Source organism: Myotis brandtii, unplaced genomic scaffold, assembly GCF_000412655.1.
Source record: "Myotis brandtii unplaced genomic scaffold, ASM41265v1 scaffold1270, whole genome shotgun sequence".
Lineage (NCBI taxonomy): Eukaryota > Metazoa > Chordata > Mammalia > Chiroptera > Vespertilionidae > Myotis > Myotis brandtii.
This window is the reverse complement of record NW_005354465.1, coordinates 648,724-661,878: the sequence shown is the minus strand read 5'-3', so window position 1 is coordinate 661,878 and position 13,155 is coordinate 648,724. Positions and strand designations below refer to the sequence as shown.

General features: G+C 39.8%; 1 protein-coding gene across 5 annotated transcripts in view; it reads left to right on the top strand.

The window, feature by feature from the left end:
- Positions 1-13,155, top strand: part of UBE2R2 (ubiquitin-conjugating enzyme E2R 2) — a 76,290-nt gene that overhangs the window by 40,453 nt on the left and 22,682 nt on the right. For 4 of the 5 annotated variants that reach the window (XR_001360784.1, XM_014534243.1, XM_014534241.1 and 1 more), the window contains exon 2: positions 10,866-10,952. Coding sequence is in view for 4 of the 5 variants with exons in the window: in XM_014534243.1 (XP_014389729.1) it covers positions 10,866-10,952 (87 nt within the window). In the remaining variant the exon portion in view is untranslated. Of the gene's footprint in view, positions 1-10,843; positions 10,953-13,155 lie in introns of all 5 variants that reach the window. The other variant, XM_014534244.1, reaches the window with a different exon arrangement.

Sequence of the window (13,155 nt, the reverse complement as noted above, 5' to 3'; positions counted from 1 at the left end):
TCTCTCACATCGATGTTTCTCTCTGTCTCTCCCTCTCTTTTCCACTCTCTCTGAAAGTCTATGGAAAAATATTCTCAGGGGAAGATTAACAACAACAACAAAATTTCTTAGACAATGTTTTCTATTTGCTATTGAGTTACATGAGTTCTGTATGGTTTTTTTTGTATATTAACCCCTTATTACATATATAGTTTGCAAATATTTTTCCAGTTCTGTAGATTGCCTTTGCCTTTTGTTGATTGTGTCTTTTGCTGTTCATAAAAGTTTTTAGTTTTATGTGTCCCACTTGTTTATTTTTGCTTTTACGGCTTGAAGTTTTGGGATCAAACCAATAATTCTTTGCTGTCCTAGCATCCTAGGATGTTCAGCAACGCCCCGGCATCCACCTGCGAGATGGGAGCTTTACCCCCTCCCCCAGCTGGGGCAACCCAAAATGTCCCCTGGGGGCAGGGGCAGGAGCCTCCCTGTCTGAGAAGCACCGCTTTTAGGAAGTACTGCATCCATAAATCTTAGACCAGAGATTCTCAACCTGTGGGTCGTGACCCCTTTGGGGGTCGAACGACCCTTTCACAGGGGTCGCCTAAGACCATCGGAAAACACATATATAATTACATATTGTTTTTGTGATTAATCACTATGCTTTAATTATGTTCAATTTGTAACAATGAAAATACATCCTGCATATCAGATATTTACATCAATAAAGATTTAATAAAAAAAATTACAGTTATGAAGTAGCAACGAAAATAATTTTATGGTTGGGGGTCACCACAACATGAGGAACTGTATTAAAGGGTCGCGGCATTAGGAAGGTTGAGAACCACTGCTTTATTCCATTTTATTTATCTCTTCGTGTGTTGATGGACACTTAGGGTATTTCCATGTCTTGTTTGTTTGTTTCACCTCTAGGCTTTCCTTAAATGTCTGTAGATCTGTCCACCCATATTAAAGTGTGCTACTATAAAGCAGATTGATGCCTGGCCGATGTGGCTTGGTGGTGGAGGTTGCCCTATGAACCAGAAGGTCATGGTTCGATTCCTGGTCAGGGCACATGCCTGGGGTGCAGACTCGATCCCCAGTAGGTGGTGTGCAGGAAGCAGCTGATCGATGTCTCCATCTCTCTCTCCTTCTCCATTCCTCTCTCTAAAATCAATAAAAATATATTTTTTATATCTTTAAGTTTTTTTCTTTTAGAACAACTGTATTATGGTAAAATTGACTTTTTTCCCCCCCTGTGCGGGATGGTCAGTTACTTCAGAGAAGAATCCTTTTTTCTACCTGCAATGATAGTCCTGATTGCCAGCCTTCTTAGACCCAGGTGGAAAAAGGAAGTACTCGGTAGTGAGATTTTCCCTGTTTCAGTTGGTTTCCCCACCATTAGTTCTACTCAGTTCAGTCATGGCAGAGAGTAAACCTCCAGTCTTCTGTTAGCATGGTGTGGGCTAGTCACTGATCAGCATGGGAAGAGGTTCTGGGAATCTCACTATTCTTTATACAGACTTTTGACCAGTCCTCCTATTTTCAGCACCACCTGTATTTGGTGCCTCTAATTTTTTAGCTTTTCCATGGTTCTATGGAAGGAAATAAGCCTACTTCTTTGCTTGTGATCACTAACCCGGGCTTAAATTTTCTCTGGTCTTCTAAATTAGTTATTGCTTATCATTCTGGTTTCCAGCTTCTAAAATGTTGTTGCTTTTTGTCTTTCCATTTGTCCTTCTAGGTTTATGACTTTTAAAAAATAAAAATACCTTTTTAATAAACTTAGTAGTTTGTGAGGCCTATCTTACTGAAAGTCCAAATGTCTCTTCTGTTTTATTTAACATTAACTTAGCTGATACAGTGGGTTCCTCTAGCTTTTGGGAGTAGGAGGGGGATAAAAGGTTTTACTTTCCAAGCTGCAAGAAACATTTTTTTATTACTATATTAAAAAAAACAAAAAACAGCCCTAGCTGGTTTGGCTCAGTGGATAGAGCGTTGGCCTGTGGACTGAAGAGTCCCAGGTTCGATTCCAGCCAAGGGCACATGCCTGGGTTGCGGGTTCAATCCCCAGTAGGGGACCTGCTGGAGGCAGCCAATCAATGATTCATTGATGTTTCTTTCTCCCCTTCTCCCTTTCTCTCTGAAATCAATAAAGAAATATATTTAAAAAACAAACAAAAAAACAACAGACTACTATCAGTATTAATACGAAGAGTTACTTCTTAAATACCTGAAATTTACTTTTTTTTTTTCTTTTTTGATTTCAGAGAGGAAGGGAGAGAGAGATAGAAGCATCAATGATGACAGAGAATCATTGATTGGCTGCCTCCTGCACGCCCCCTATTGGGGATTGAGCCCGAAACCCGGGCATGTACCATTGGCTGGAATCGAACCCAGCACCCTTCAGTCCTCAGGCCGATGCTCTATCCACAGGGATTTTCTTTTGTTTGTATTTCATCTTAATTTTAGGGTAATTATATTTAGTATTATAGTAATTCTAAATTAACCTCTTTAGATTGGGATTTTTTTAATCAATGAAGACTCACTTTCTTGACTGTAAAGCCTATGGCACATATTATAGTATCACTCGGTATAGCTACTCACTTTATTTTTCACATAACTATTAATGAACAATTTAAAAGTTCTGGTGATTTACAGACTTTTGAAACTTTCAGCAAGTTAATAAGAAAACATGTTTTGATTGCTTTTGCTGTCATGTTGGAAACGTTATCCTATAGCAGATGTGAGCTGATGACATAGCAGAAAAAAAGCTCAGCAGTGGGAATGTCCTCATTTCACATTAACTCTAGGTACTAATCCAAATGCAACAGTAAACACTCTACATTTGCTGTCAACTGACTTATTACCAAGGATAGTTGTGTTTAGGACTGGGAAGCTTTTTCTTAATCTATTTAATAGTATGTTTAATAACTAGGTTTGCAGGAATAATTGGAATCGTTCCACTTTTTTTCATTTCACTATTCATATTTCTTTTTGTCATGTATAAAATTCCATATGAAAATAATCAATGGGATAACAAAATTAATACTGCACATTGGGGGTCATAAAATATTGGGTCTCAAGGCAGTATATACATATATTATTGTTTTTGAAATCACTTTTTGGTTTTGCAGTAGACTGCTGATCTTACAGGGTTTTTGAGAAGTGGAAGCGTGGTTACTTGGGTGAGAAAGTTATTGATTGCTTTGTTTAAAGAAGTGTGTTTGTTGAAGTGAGTGTGTTTTCAGTTGGCTGGCTTTCAGAAGGGGCTGTCATTGACAGGTTGGCTTGCATAAACAGTCACTGAGATAATTTAAGTGGGTTTAAAATTGGTTCTTGTCCCGGCTGGTGGCTCAGTTGGCTGAAACTTTGTGCATATACCAAAAAGGTTGCAGGTTCGATTCCAGTCAGGGCACATACCTAGGCTTCAGGTTGGATCCCTCGTCGGGGCATGTAGGGGAGGAAACCTACCGATGTTTCTCTTTCACATTGATGTTTCTCTCTTCCCCTTCCTTTCTCTCTAATATCAATAAACATATCCTCGGGTGAGGATTTTAAAAAAAGTTGAATTGGTTCTTGTTTCATAGCTGTAAAACTTTCAGGTATTGATTAAGCAATTTAATACTAGTTTTGGTGGCTATTTGTTATTATACTTTCAGAACAGTGACTCTTCTGCTACTAGTATATGAGCTTTTTATTTTTGGGGAGATCAAGAATTGTTCAGAGAGTCCACTGCATGGGAGAACATATTTGCCAGTGTTATATCCGATAAGGGTTTAATCTCCCAAATTTATAGGGAACTCATACAACTTAACAAAAGGAAGATAAACAATCCAATCAAAAAATGGGCAAAGGACCTAAATAGATACTTTCTGAAAGAGGACATACAGAAGGCCAAGAGACATATGAAAACATGCCTAAAGTCACTAATCATGAGAAATGCAAATCAAATCAACAATGAGGTACCATCTCACACCTGACAGAATGGCTATCATCAACAAATCAACAAACGACAAGTGCTGGTGAGGATGTGGAGAAAAGAACCCTCGTGTGCACTGCTGGTAGGAATGCAGATTGGTGCAGCCACTGTGATAAACAGTATGGAGTTTCCTCAAAAACTTAAAAAATGGAACTGCCATTTGACCCAGTAATCCCACTTCTAGGAATATATCCCAAGAAATCAGGAACATCAATTAGAAAGGATATATGCACCCCTATGTTCATAGCAGCACAATTTAACATAGCTAAGATTTGGAAACAGCCTAAGTGCCCATCAGCAGATGAATGGAATACTATGCTGCTGCTGCTGTAAAAAAAGAAGGAACTCTTACCACTTACAACAGCATAGATGGAACTGGAGAGCATTATGCTAAGCGAAATCAGCCATTTGGAGAAAGATAAATATCACATGATCTCATTTGTGGAATATAATGAACAACATAAACAAAAATAGATCCAGAGACATAGAGGCATTGAACAAACCTGGTTCAACCTCAGAGGGAAGGCAGGGGTGGGGGAGGTAAGAGATCAACTAAAGGACTTGTATGCCTGCATATAAGCATAACCAATGGACACAGACAGTAGAGGGAGGAGGGCATGTGCTGGGGGGTGGGAACGGCTGGGGAGAGGTCAGTGGGGGGAAAAGGAGATATATGTAATACTTTAAACAATAAAGAATTAAAAAAAAAAAAGAATTGTTCAGATCCTCACCATTATTGCTGATTCTTCTTGAAGACGAGGTTTGATCTTTTTCTCTTTGAAAGTGAAGTCTGATTTTCTTTTCTTTTTTTAAGATTTTTAAAAAATATATTTTTTTATTGATCCACGCTAGGGATCAAGTCTGCAACCCAGTCATGTGCCCTGACCAGGAATCGAACTGTGACTCCCTGGTTCATAGGTCAATGTTCAACCATGTGCCACGCTGGCTGGGAAAGATTTGTGTGGGTTTTTCTTATTGATTTTTAGAGAGAGAGTAAGGGAGAGAGAGAAAAAACATTGATGTGAGAGACACACCCCGATTGGTTGCCTCCTACACAGACCTTGATTGGGGTTGTGGATGAACCTGCAATCCAGGTATATGCCCTTGACCAGGAATTGAACCCACGACCCTTCAGGATGCAGGCTGACACTCTAACCACTGAGCAACACCAGCCAGGGCTATAAGCACTTTTATTTCTTCATCCAGATGGAGAAGCATACATATGAAATAATATTTAAATTATTAATAATGATCTGAAAAATAGTGATAAAACTGCATAATCTCAGGGAAGCACAATAGCAGAATATACCCCTGGATTTTAACTTCAGCTAAACTCTTTAGGATTGTACATTCTATTGAAGGAGTTCTTATGAAACTTTTAAGGTACCATCCAATATCACCTTTTTTCAGTTGTAATATAAGCATAATTTAGGCTTGATACCTTTAAAAATCAATAAAAATAGTTTAAACTATATGGCTAATTATGTGGAGCATCTCTTCATATACTTATTGGCCATTTATTTTTATTGGCCATTTTTTTAAATCTCCTTTGGAAAAATGTCTATCCATATACTTTGCCCATTTTTATTATTTTTTGTTTTGTTTTGTTAATGCTCACCCGAGGATATTTTTCCATTGATTTTTTTTTTTTTTTGAGAGAGTGGAATGTAGGGGGGGGGGGAAGAGAGAGAGAGAGAGAGAGAGAGAGAGACAGACAGACAGACAGACAGACAGACATCGATGTGAGAGACATATTGACTGGTTGCCTCCCTCATGCACCCCAACTGGGTTGGGTATTAAGCCTGCAACCGAGGTACATGCCCTTGACCAGAATCAAACCCAGGACCCTTCAGTCAGCAGGCCGATGCTCTGTCCACTGAGCCAAATTGTCTAGGGCACTTTGCCTATTTTTAAATTGAGTTATTTCACTATTATATTGAGTTATAAGCTTTTTTATTTTTATACTAGAAGCCCGATGCACGAAATTCGTGCAAGGGGCTTGACCCTCGCAGCCGTGGTGGCTGCCTCGGCCCTCACAGCCCCAGCTTTGTCCGGAAGGTCGTCCAGAAGGTCATTCGGCTGTCCAGTCTAATTAGCATATTACGCTTTTATTATTATAGATATTCTGGAAACATGTCTATCATGATTTGCAAATATTTTCTCCCATTCTGTGGATTGTATTTTCATTTTCATTGTGGTATCTTTTGTTCATTCAGGTATCCCTGTTACATATATGCTACACATTCTATAGTTGTCCCTCCGTCCTTAGGTGTTTCGTTCTGGTGTTTTGTTTTTTCAATCTTTGCTTTTCTGTTTTCAAGGATCCTGTGGTATGTCCTCTGACTCAGAGATTCTTTCCTTAGCTATGTCTAGTCTTAATAAGCTGCCCAAAAAAGGCATTTTTCATTTCTATTATAGTATTTTAAAAAAATCTCTAACATTTCTCTTTGTTGTTTTTTTCTTATGATTTCCATCTCTTTGCTTACATTGCCCCATCTGTTTTTGCAGACTGTCTACTTTATCCATTAGAATCCATAGGCTCCTCAAAATATTAAAAATAGAACTACCCTAGGACACAGCAGTTCCACTTCTGAGTATTTATTCAAAGAAAACGGAAACAATAACTTTAAATAATATATGCACCCCTATGTTCATTGTTTACAGTAGCCAAGATTGGAAGCAACCAAGTTGTCCATCAATAGAGATATGGATAAAGAATATGTGTGTGTGTGTGTGTGTGTGTGTGTACATTACTCAGCCATAAAAAAAGAATGAAATCTTGCTATTTGTGACAACCTTGATAGAGAGTATTATGTGAAATAAATCAGAGAGAAAATGATAAATACTGTATGATTTCACTTATATAAAAAACAAAAATGAAATAGAAACAAACTCATAGATGCAGAGAACAAACTGATGGTCAGGAGGGGTATTGGGAGGAAAAGGGAAGGGGTATTAAGAAATATAAGATTCCAGTTATAAAGTAAGTCATGGGGACATAATGTATATCATAGGAATAGAGTCAGTAATTCATATAACTATGTACAATGACAAATGATTACTGGACTTATTGTGGTGATCACTTTGTACATGCCCTTGTTGAATCATTATGTTGTACATCTAAATCTAATATAATGTTCTATGTCAACTCATATTAAAAGAAATTTAACAGGAAAGAATCTGCAACATATTAGTCATAGTTGTTTTATGGTCTGATAATTCCAACATCCCTGCAGGTTGGGTTCTGATAATTTCTCTGTCTCTTCATTTGTGATTTTCCTTTTTGTATGCTTTGTAATTTTTTCCTGATCACTGGCCATTATGTACCAGGTAAAAAGAACTTTTGTAGGATAGGCCTTAGTAATATGGTGGTGAGGTGTGGGGGCATGGGAAGCAACCTATACTCTTATGATTAGGTCGTAGTCTTTTAGTGAGCATGTGCTTCTGGATTGTGAACTTTCACAAGAGTTTCAGTATTTTTCTCCCCACTTAGGGGGACAGGCTGGAGTTGGGTACTGTATTTCCCTTCCCCCAGGTCATTGAGGTTCTGATTACCCCAGCAGGTTAGGCTCTAGTTAACCAGTTTTCCCGAAGGTCAGGCCTTGTTAAGGACATTTTCCTGGCTGTTTCAAAAGATATAACTCCATTTCTTTTGTATGTGAATATCCAGTTGTCTCATCACAATTTGTTGAAAGGCTTTTTCAAATCCCATTGAATTGTCCTTATACTAGTACCAAACTGTCCTCATCACTGTAGATTTATAGTATGTTTTGAAATAGAAAAGTGTGAATTGCCTAGTTATTTTTAGATTGTTTTGGCTATTCTGGGTCCCATGAATTATTATATAAATTTTAGTACCAGTCTTTCCATTTCTGGAAAGAAGGCAACTGGAATTTCCATAGATCTCTCTTTGCCCCTCCCCTGAGCATTGTAGAGGAGCTCTGTGTGCTTCCCAGGGCATGCTTTTAATAGGTAGCTAGGCATTTGCGAACTCTGCCTTAGCCTTCACTTCCTTCCTGTACAGATCCTCAAGTACAAGCATAGGTGCTAGTTTAGGGTATTCTAATTACTTCTCATGACTTTCTTGAGTATGTGCATATAGCCTGGGCATATATGCACAGCCCCACATTGTCCTGGTCTTCTAGATTCTTAGGAATTTGTCAGAGCTTTTCAAAGCTTTTATGGACTTCTAATATTCCAGCTTTTCCTATTAAAGTGTTTGTTTTGTCTGTTGTTTGACCAACCAGGCAAGTGGGTTCTTCTAGGGAACTGCCAGAAAGTTCAAATAATGACAGTTCTTTGGGAGTAAGGCTTTGAAGAAGTTCTAGTTCATTCTGTGGCTGCTGGTCTTCACTTCAAGGGTGAGCTGTTAGTATTAAGGCTATTGTGACTGTGGAGAGCAAGGCAGGGACTAGGGCAAGTTAAAACACCACAGAGTTGCCCTAACCGGTTTGGCTCAGTGGATAGAGCGTCCGCCTGCAGACTGAAGGGGCCCAGGTTCGATTCCGGTCAAGGACATGTACCTTGGTTGCGGGCACATCCCCAGTCGGGGTGTGCAGGAGGCAGCTGATTGATGTTTCTCTCTCATTGATGTTTCTGTCTATCCCTCTCCCTTCCCCTCTGTAAAAAAATCAATAAAATATTTTAAAAAAACAAAAAACAAAAACACACCACAGAGTTGATTCTTACAATTTTTTTTACCATTTTCTAATTGCTTTTATTGAAGAAAGAATTTTTGGGGGTCCTTACCCTACCATTTTCACTAATGTCCTTAGCATATTTAAAACAGTTTTTTAAAAATATATTTTTATTGATTCCAGGGAGGAAGGGAGAGGGAGAGAGAGATAGAAGCATCAATGATGAGGGAATAATTGATTGGCTGCCTCCTGCATGCCCCCCCTCCCCACTGGGGATTGAGCCCGCAACCCGCAACCGGGCATGACCGGGAATCAAACCTGGGATCCCTTCAGTCTGATGTTCTATCTCTTCAGGCTGATGTTCTATCCACTGAGCCAAACCGGCCAGGGCTAAAAAAAATTAGTCTCCCACATGCCCCACACTGGGGATCGACCCCACAACCCAGGCATGTGCCCTGCCTGGGATTTGAACCCAGACTTCCTGGTTCATAGGTCGATGCGCAATCACTGAACACCAGCTGGGCATCATTAGCATATTTTAAAAATATGTATTCTTTATTGATTTTTAGAGATGGAGAGAGAGAAACAAAAATATGAGAGCAGAACATCGATAGGCAGTCTCCTGCATGCCCCCTCCCAGGGATCAAGCCCAATTGTGGGCATGTGTCCTGACTGGGACTCAAATCAGCAACCTTTTGGTGCACGGGATGACACCCAACCAACTGAGCCACAATGGCCAGAGCTGTCTTTAGCTTATTTATTCTTAGCTTGTCCTTTCATTCTTTTCTTCACTCCCTTTTACTGGTATTGTTAGATGAGGCCTTTTCTGGATTTTTTAATGTTTGAAATATGAGATACTACCAAGGATATTCAGTGCAGCAGTATTTACAATACCAAAAGAGTGGAAAAACCCAAGTGTCCCAAAATAAAATCATTTTTTAAAAAATGATTCATCTCTATATCCATATGATGGAACATTATTCAGATACTAACAATCATATATTTGGAGATTATTATATGACAGGAAAATGCTTATGATATAGATGGGGGAAAACAGTATAAAACACAGTATATTGCCCTAGCAGCTTTGGCTCAGTGGTTAAAGCTTTGGCCCTCGAACTCAAGGCTCACTGGTTTGATTCTGGTCAAGGGCAGTTACCTTGGTTGCAGGCTCCATCCCTGGCCCTAGTAGGGGGGCTTGTGTGGGAGGCAACCAATCGATATGTCTCTGTCTCTTTCACAGCAATGTTTTTCTCTCTCTGTCTCTCCCCCTTCCTTTTACTCTCTCTAAAAACAATGGGGAAAAATAAATCCTCCAGTGAGGTTTAACAAAAAATATCCCCAAATACCGTATATTTAAATCTTTGGAAATAAGTTTTGTAAAGAAATAAGCATACGTATGCATCCAAAAACTATTGGAAGGAGCTATTTCAAAATGGTAGTATTTATTATCTGGGTGGTGGTTAAATTATGTGAGTAAAAAACCCCACTTTGTTCTATATATGTACTATAAGGTTATATTAATTAATTTCACTAATGTGACACACCTGTCCATAATACTGTTTTCACTCAGTATGAGTTCAATTAAAAATTACGTAGCTATTGTCTGGCTGGTGTGGCTCAGTAGTTGAGCGTTGACCCCATGAACCAAGAGGTCACTGGTCTGATTCCTGGTCAGGGCACACACCTGGGTTGCAGGCTCAATCCCCGGTAGGGGGCGTGCAGGAGGCAGCCGATTGATAATCCTTTCTCTATCTCTTTATCTCTCTCCTTTTCTCTCTCCAGCAAAAATTATGTAGCTGTTTAGTTTTGTTGATTTGCCATAAACTTTTTTAAAAAATAAATATTTTATTGATTCTTTACAGAGAGGAAGGGAGAGGGATAGAGAGTCAGAAACATCGATGAGAGAGAAACATCGATCAGCTGCCTCCTGCACACTCCCCACTGGGTATGTATCCGCAACCAAGGTACATGCCCCCGATCGAAATCGAACCTGGGACCCCTGAGTCTGCAGGCCGACGCTCTATCCACTGAGCCAAACTGGTCAGGGCTGCCATAAACTCTTAATAAATATTTGAAGAGATGCTATAAGAACATACTAATAATAACCCTGGCATTAGGACTAACAAAACAATATATGAGCTGTTTTAATTCTCAGAGTCTACTCTATGCATAGGAGTTTTGTTTTATTGAGGTGTAATAAGGTGAATTATTAGGCAGATGAATAACCTGTAATCTCATTTATTAGCATTTTGTGTGTTTTTTTCCAGGCGCATATTAAATTTCCTATTGACTACCCATATTCACCACCTACCTTCAGATTCTTGACCAAAATGTGGCACCCCAACATTTATGAGGTAAGAGTCATCTATCATAAATTTCTCTGAAGATTTGTCGTTTTATAATCTCAGTATGCTGTGATAGTAGTTAATGCGATAGCCATACAGGACTATTTATGGTTTCCCACTTAGTTAGCAGTCTTTAGTTTAATTGTTCAAAATTGAGGATAGTTTTATAATACCAGTGTATATTATAGTTAAGATTAAGGCTTTAAACCAGGAGTGGGGAATGTCTGTCCTACGGGCTGTATAAGGCTGCAAAATTATTTGGTCTGGCCCTGTCAAAGCATTAGAGGTGAGTTAATTAAATGTTTGACCAGTTATAGCAGGCTAATTTTTTTTTTAATATATTTTATTGATTTTTTACAGAGAGGAAGGGAGAGGGATAGAAAGTTAGAAACATCAATGAGAGAGAAACATCGATCAGCTGCCTCCTGCACACTCCCCACTGGGGATGTGCCTGCAACCAAGGTACATGCCCTTGACCGGAATCGAACCCAGGACCCTTGAGTCCGCAGGCCGATGCTCTATCCACTAAGCCAAACTGGCCAGGGCAGCAGGCTAATTTTTAAGTTGATAATTTTGTATGGCCCTTGAATGATGTTATATCCAACTGGCCCTTGGCAGAAAAAAGATCCTCCACCCTTGCTTTAAACCTTTGCTGCTAATTGCTAACATTATAATGCATACGTGTTAACATTTGCATTTTTTAAACTTAGTAGAGTCATACAAATGTATTTGTGTACCTGTCCTCTAGCTTCACAGCAAGGGTCACCTGTTGCTATGATCAAGGATTCAGCTTTTTTTTTTTTTAAATATATTTTATTGATTTTTTACAAAGAGGAAGGGAGAGGGATAGAGAGTTAGAAACATCGATGAGAGAGAAACATCGATCAGCTGCCTCCTGCACACTCCCTACTAGGGATGTTCCCGCAACCAAGGTACATGCCCTTGACCGGAATCGAACCTGGGACCCTTGAGTCCGCAAGCTGACGCTCTATCCACTGAGCCAAACCGGTTAGGGCAAGGATTCAGCTTTTTGGGGGGGATTTGTCCTACTGTATTTGGACTGCCCTCCTTTCAGGAGTTGCCACAGAGCAATTGAGAGCCCCTCTTGGAATAAATCCCAGGCAAGGTTCTTTTACTGGACAAGGCCCACATGCCTGGGGAAATCGTTTCTAGTTTTGTGGATGAAATTTACTTAGCTTTGTACTAATCTGTAAGGATGCTAGAATGCTACATGATGTTTCTCAGAATAATATGTGGGGACCGTTCACTCTACCATTCTGTAATTTTTTTCATTGCAGTAGGGCTCTGGAGTTATATCGTTTTATTATAGCTATGACCGAAACATTAAATTTGCTTTTTTAAAAATTTGCAACCTTAGTCCTGTAGTCCCTTTTTGGCCTGGTGAATATTGGGAAGCACTTTTGCTCCAGAAACAGCTATTTAGCCTTTAAAATGCTTGCAGGTAAGAAATGGAGAACTTACTCCAGGATCCTGAATTTGGATTTCAGTCTGCATAAATTAGCACACTGGAATAGCTTTACTGTTTTTCACAACTTGCTTTTTCTGTAAGGCATTATCTTCATTCTTCTTTCCTTCTTAAAACAGGACAAACTGGGTGATATAAAGTCACATTTTTCAAAAATAAAGCTCCTAGAATATTGTTTTCTTTAGTATCTTTAGTATCTGACTTAACCATAATACAGATAAACAGCTGTGAATACCTTATACTATTCTATATAACAAAGTTATCCCGTTGTAGGAGAGAGAATTCTATATAATAAAGAGGTAATATGCAAATTGACTGTCATGCCCTCACACAAGGTGGCTGCCCCCATGTGGTCACAAGATGGCCAGTTTGGGGTGGGGGGGACCAGGCCTGCAGTTGGGGGGAACCAGGCCAGCAGGGAAGGGCAGTTAGGGGTGACCGGGCCGGCAGGGGAGGGCAGTTGGGGGCAATCGGGCTGGCAGGGGAGCAGTTAGGTGTTGATCAGGCTGGCAGGGGAGTGATTAGGGGTGATCAGGCTGGCAGGCAGGCAAGTGGTTGGGAACCAGCAGTCCCAGATTTTGAAAGGGATGTCCGACTGCCAGTTTAGGTCCGATTCCACAGGGACCGGCAGTTGGACATCCCCCGAGGGGTCCCAGACTGGAGAGGGTGCAGGGTGGGCTGAGGGGCACACACACACACACACACACACACACACACACACACATA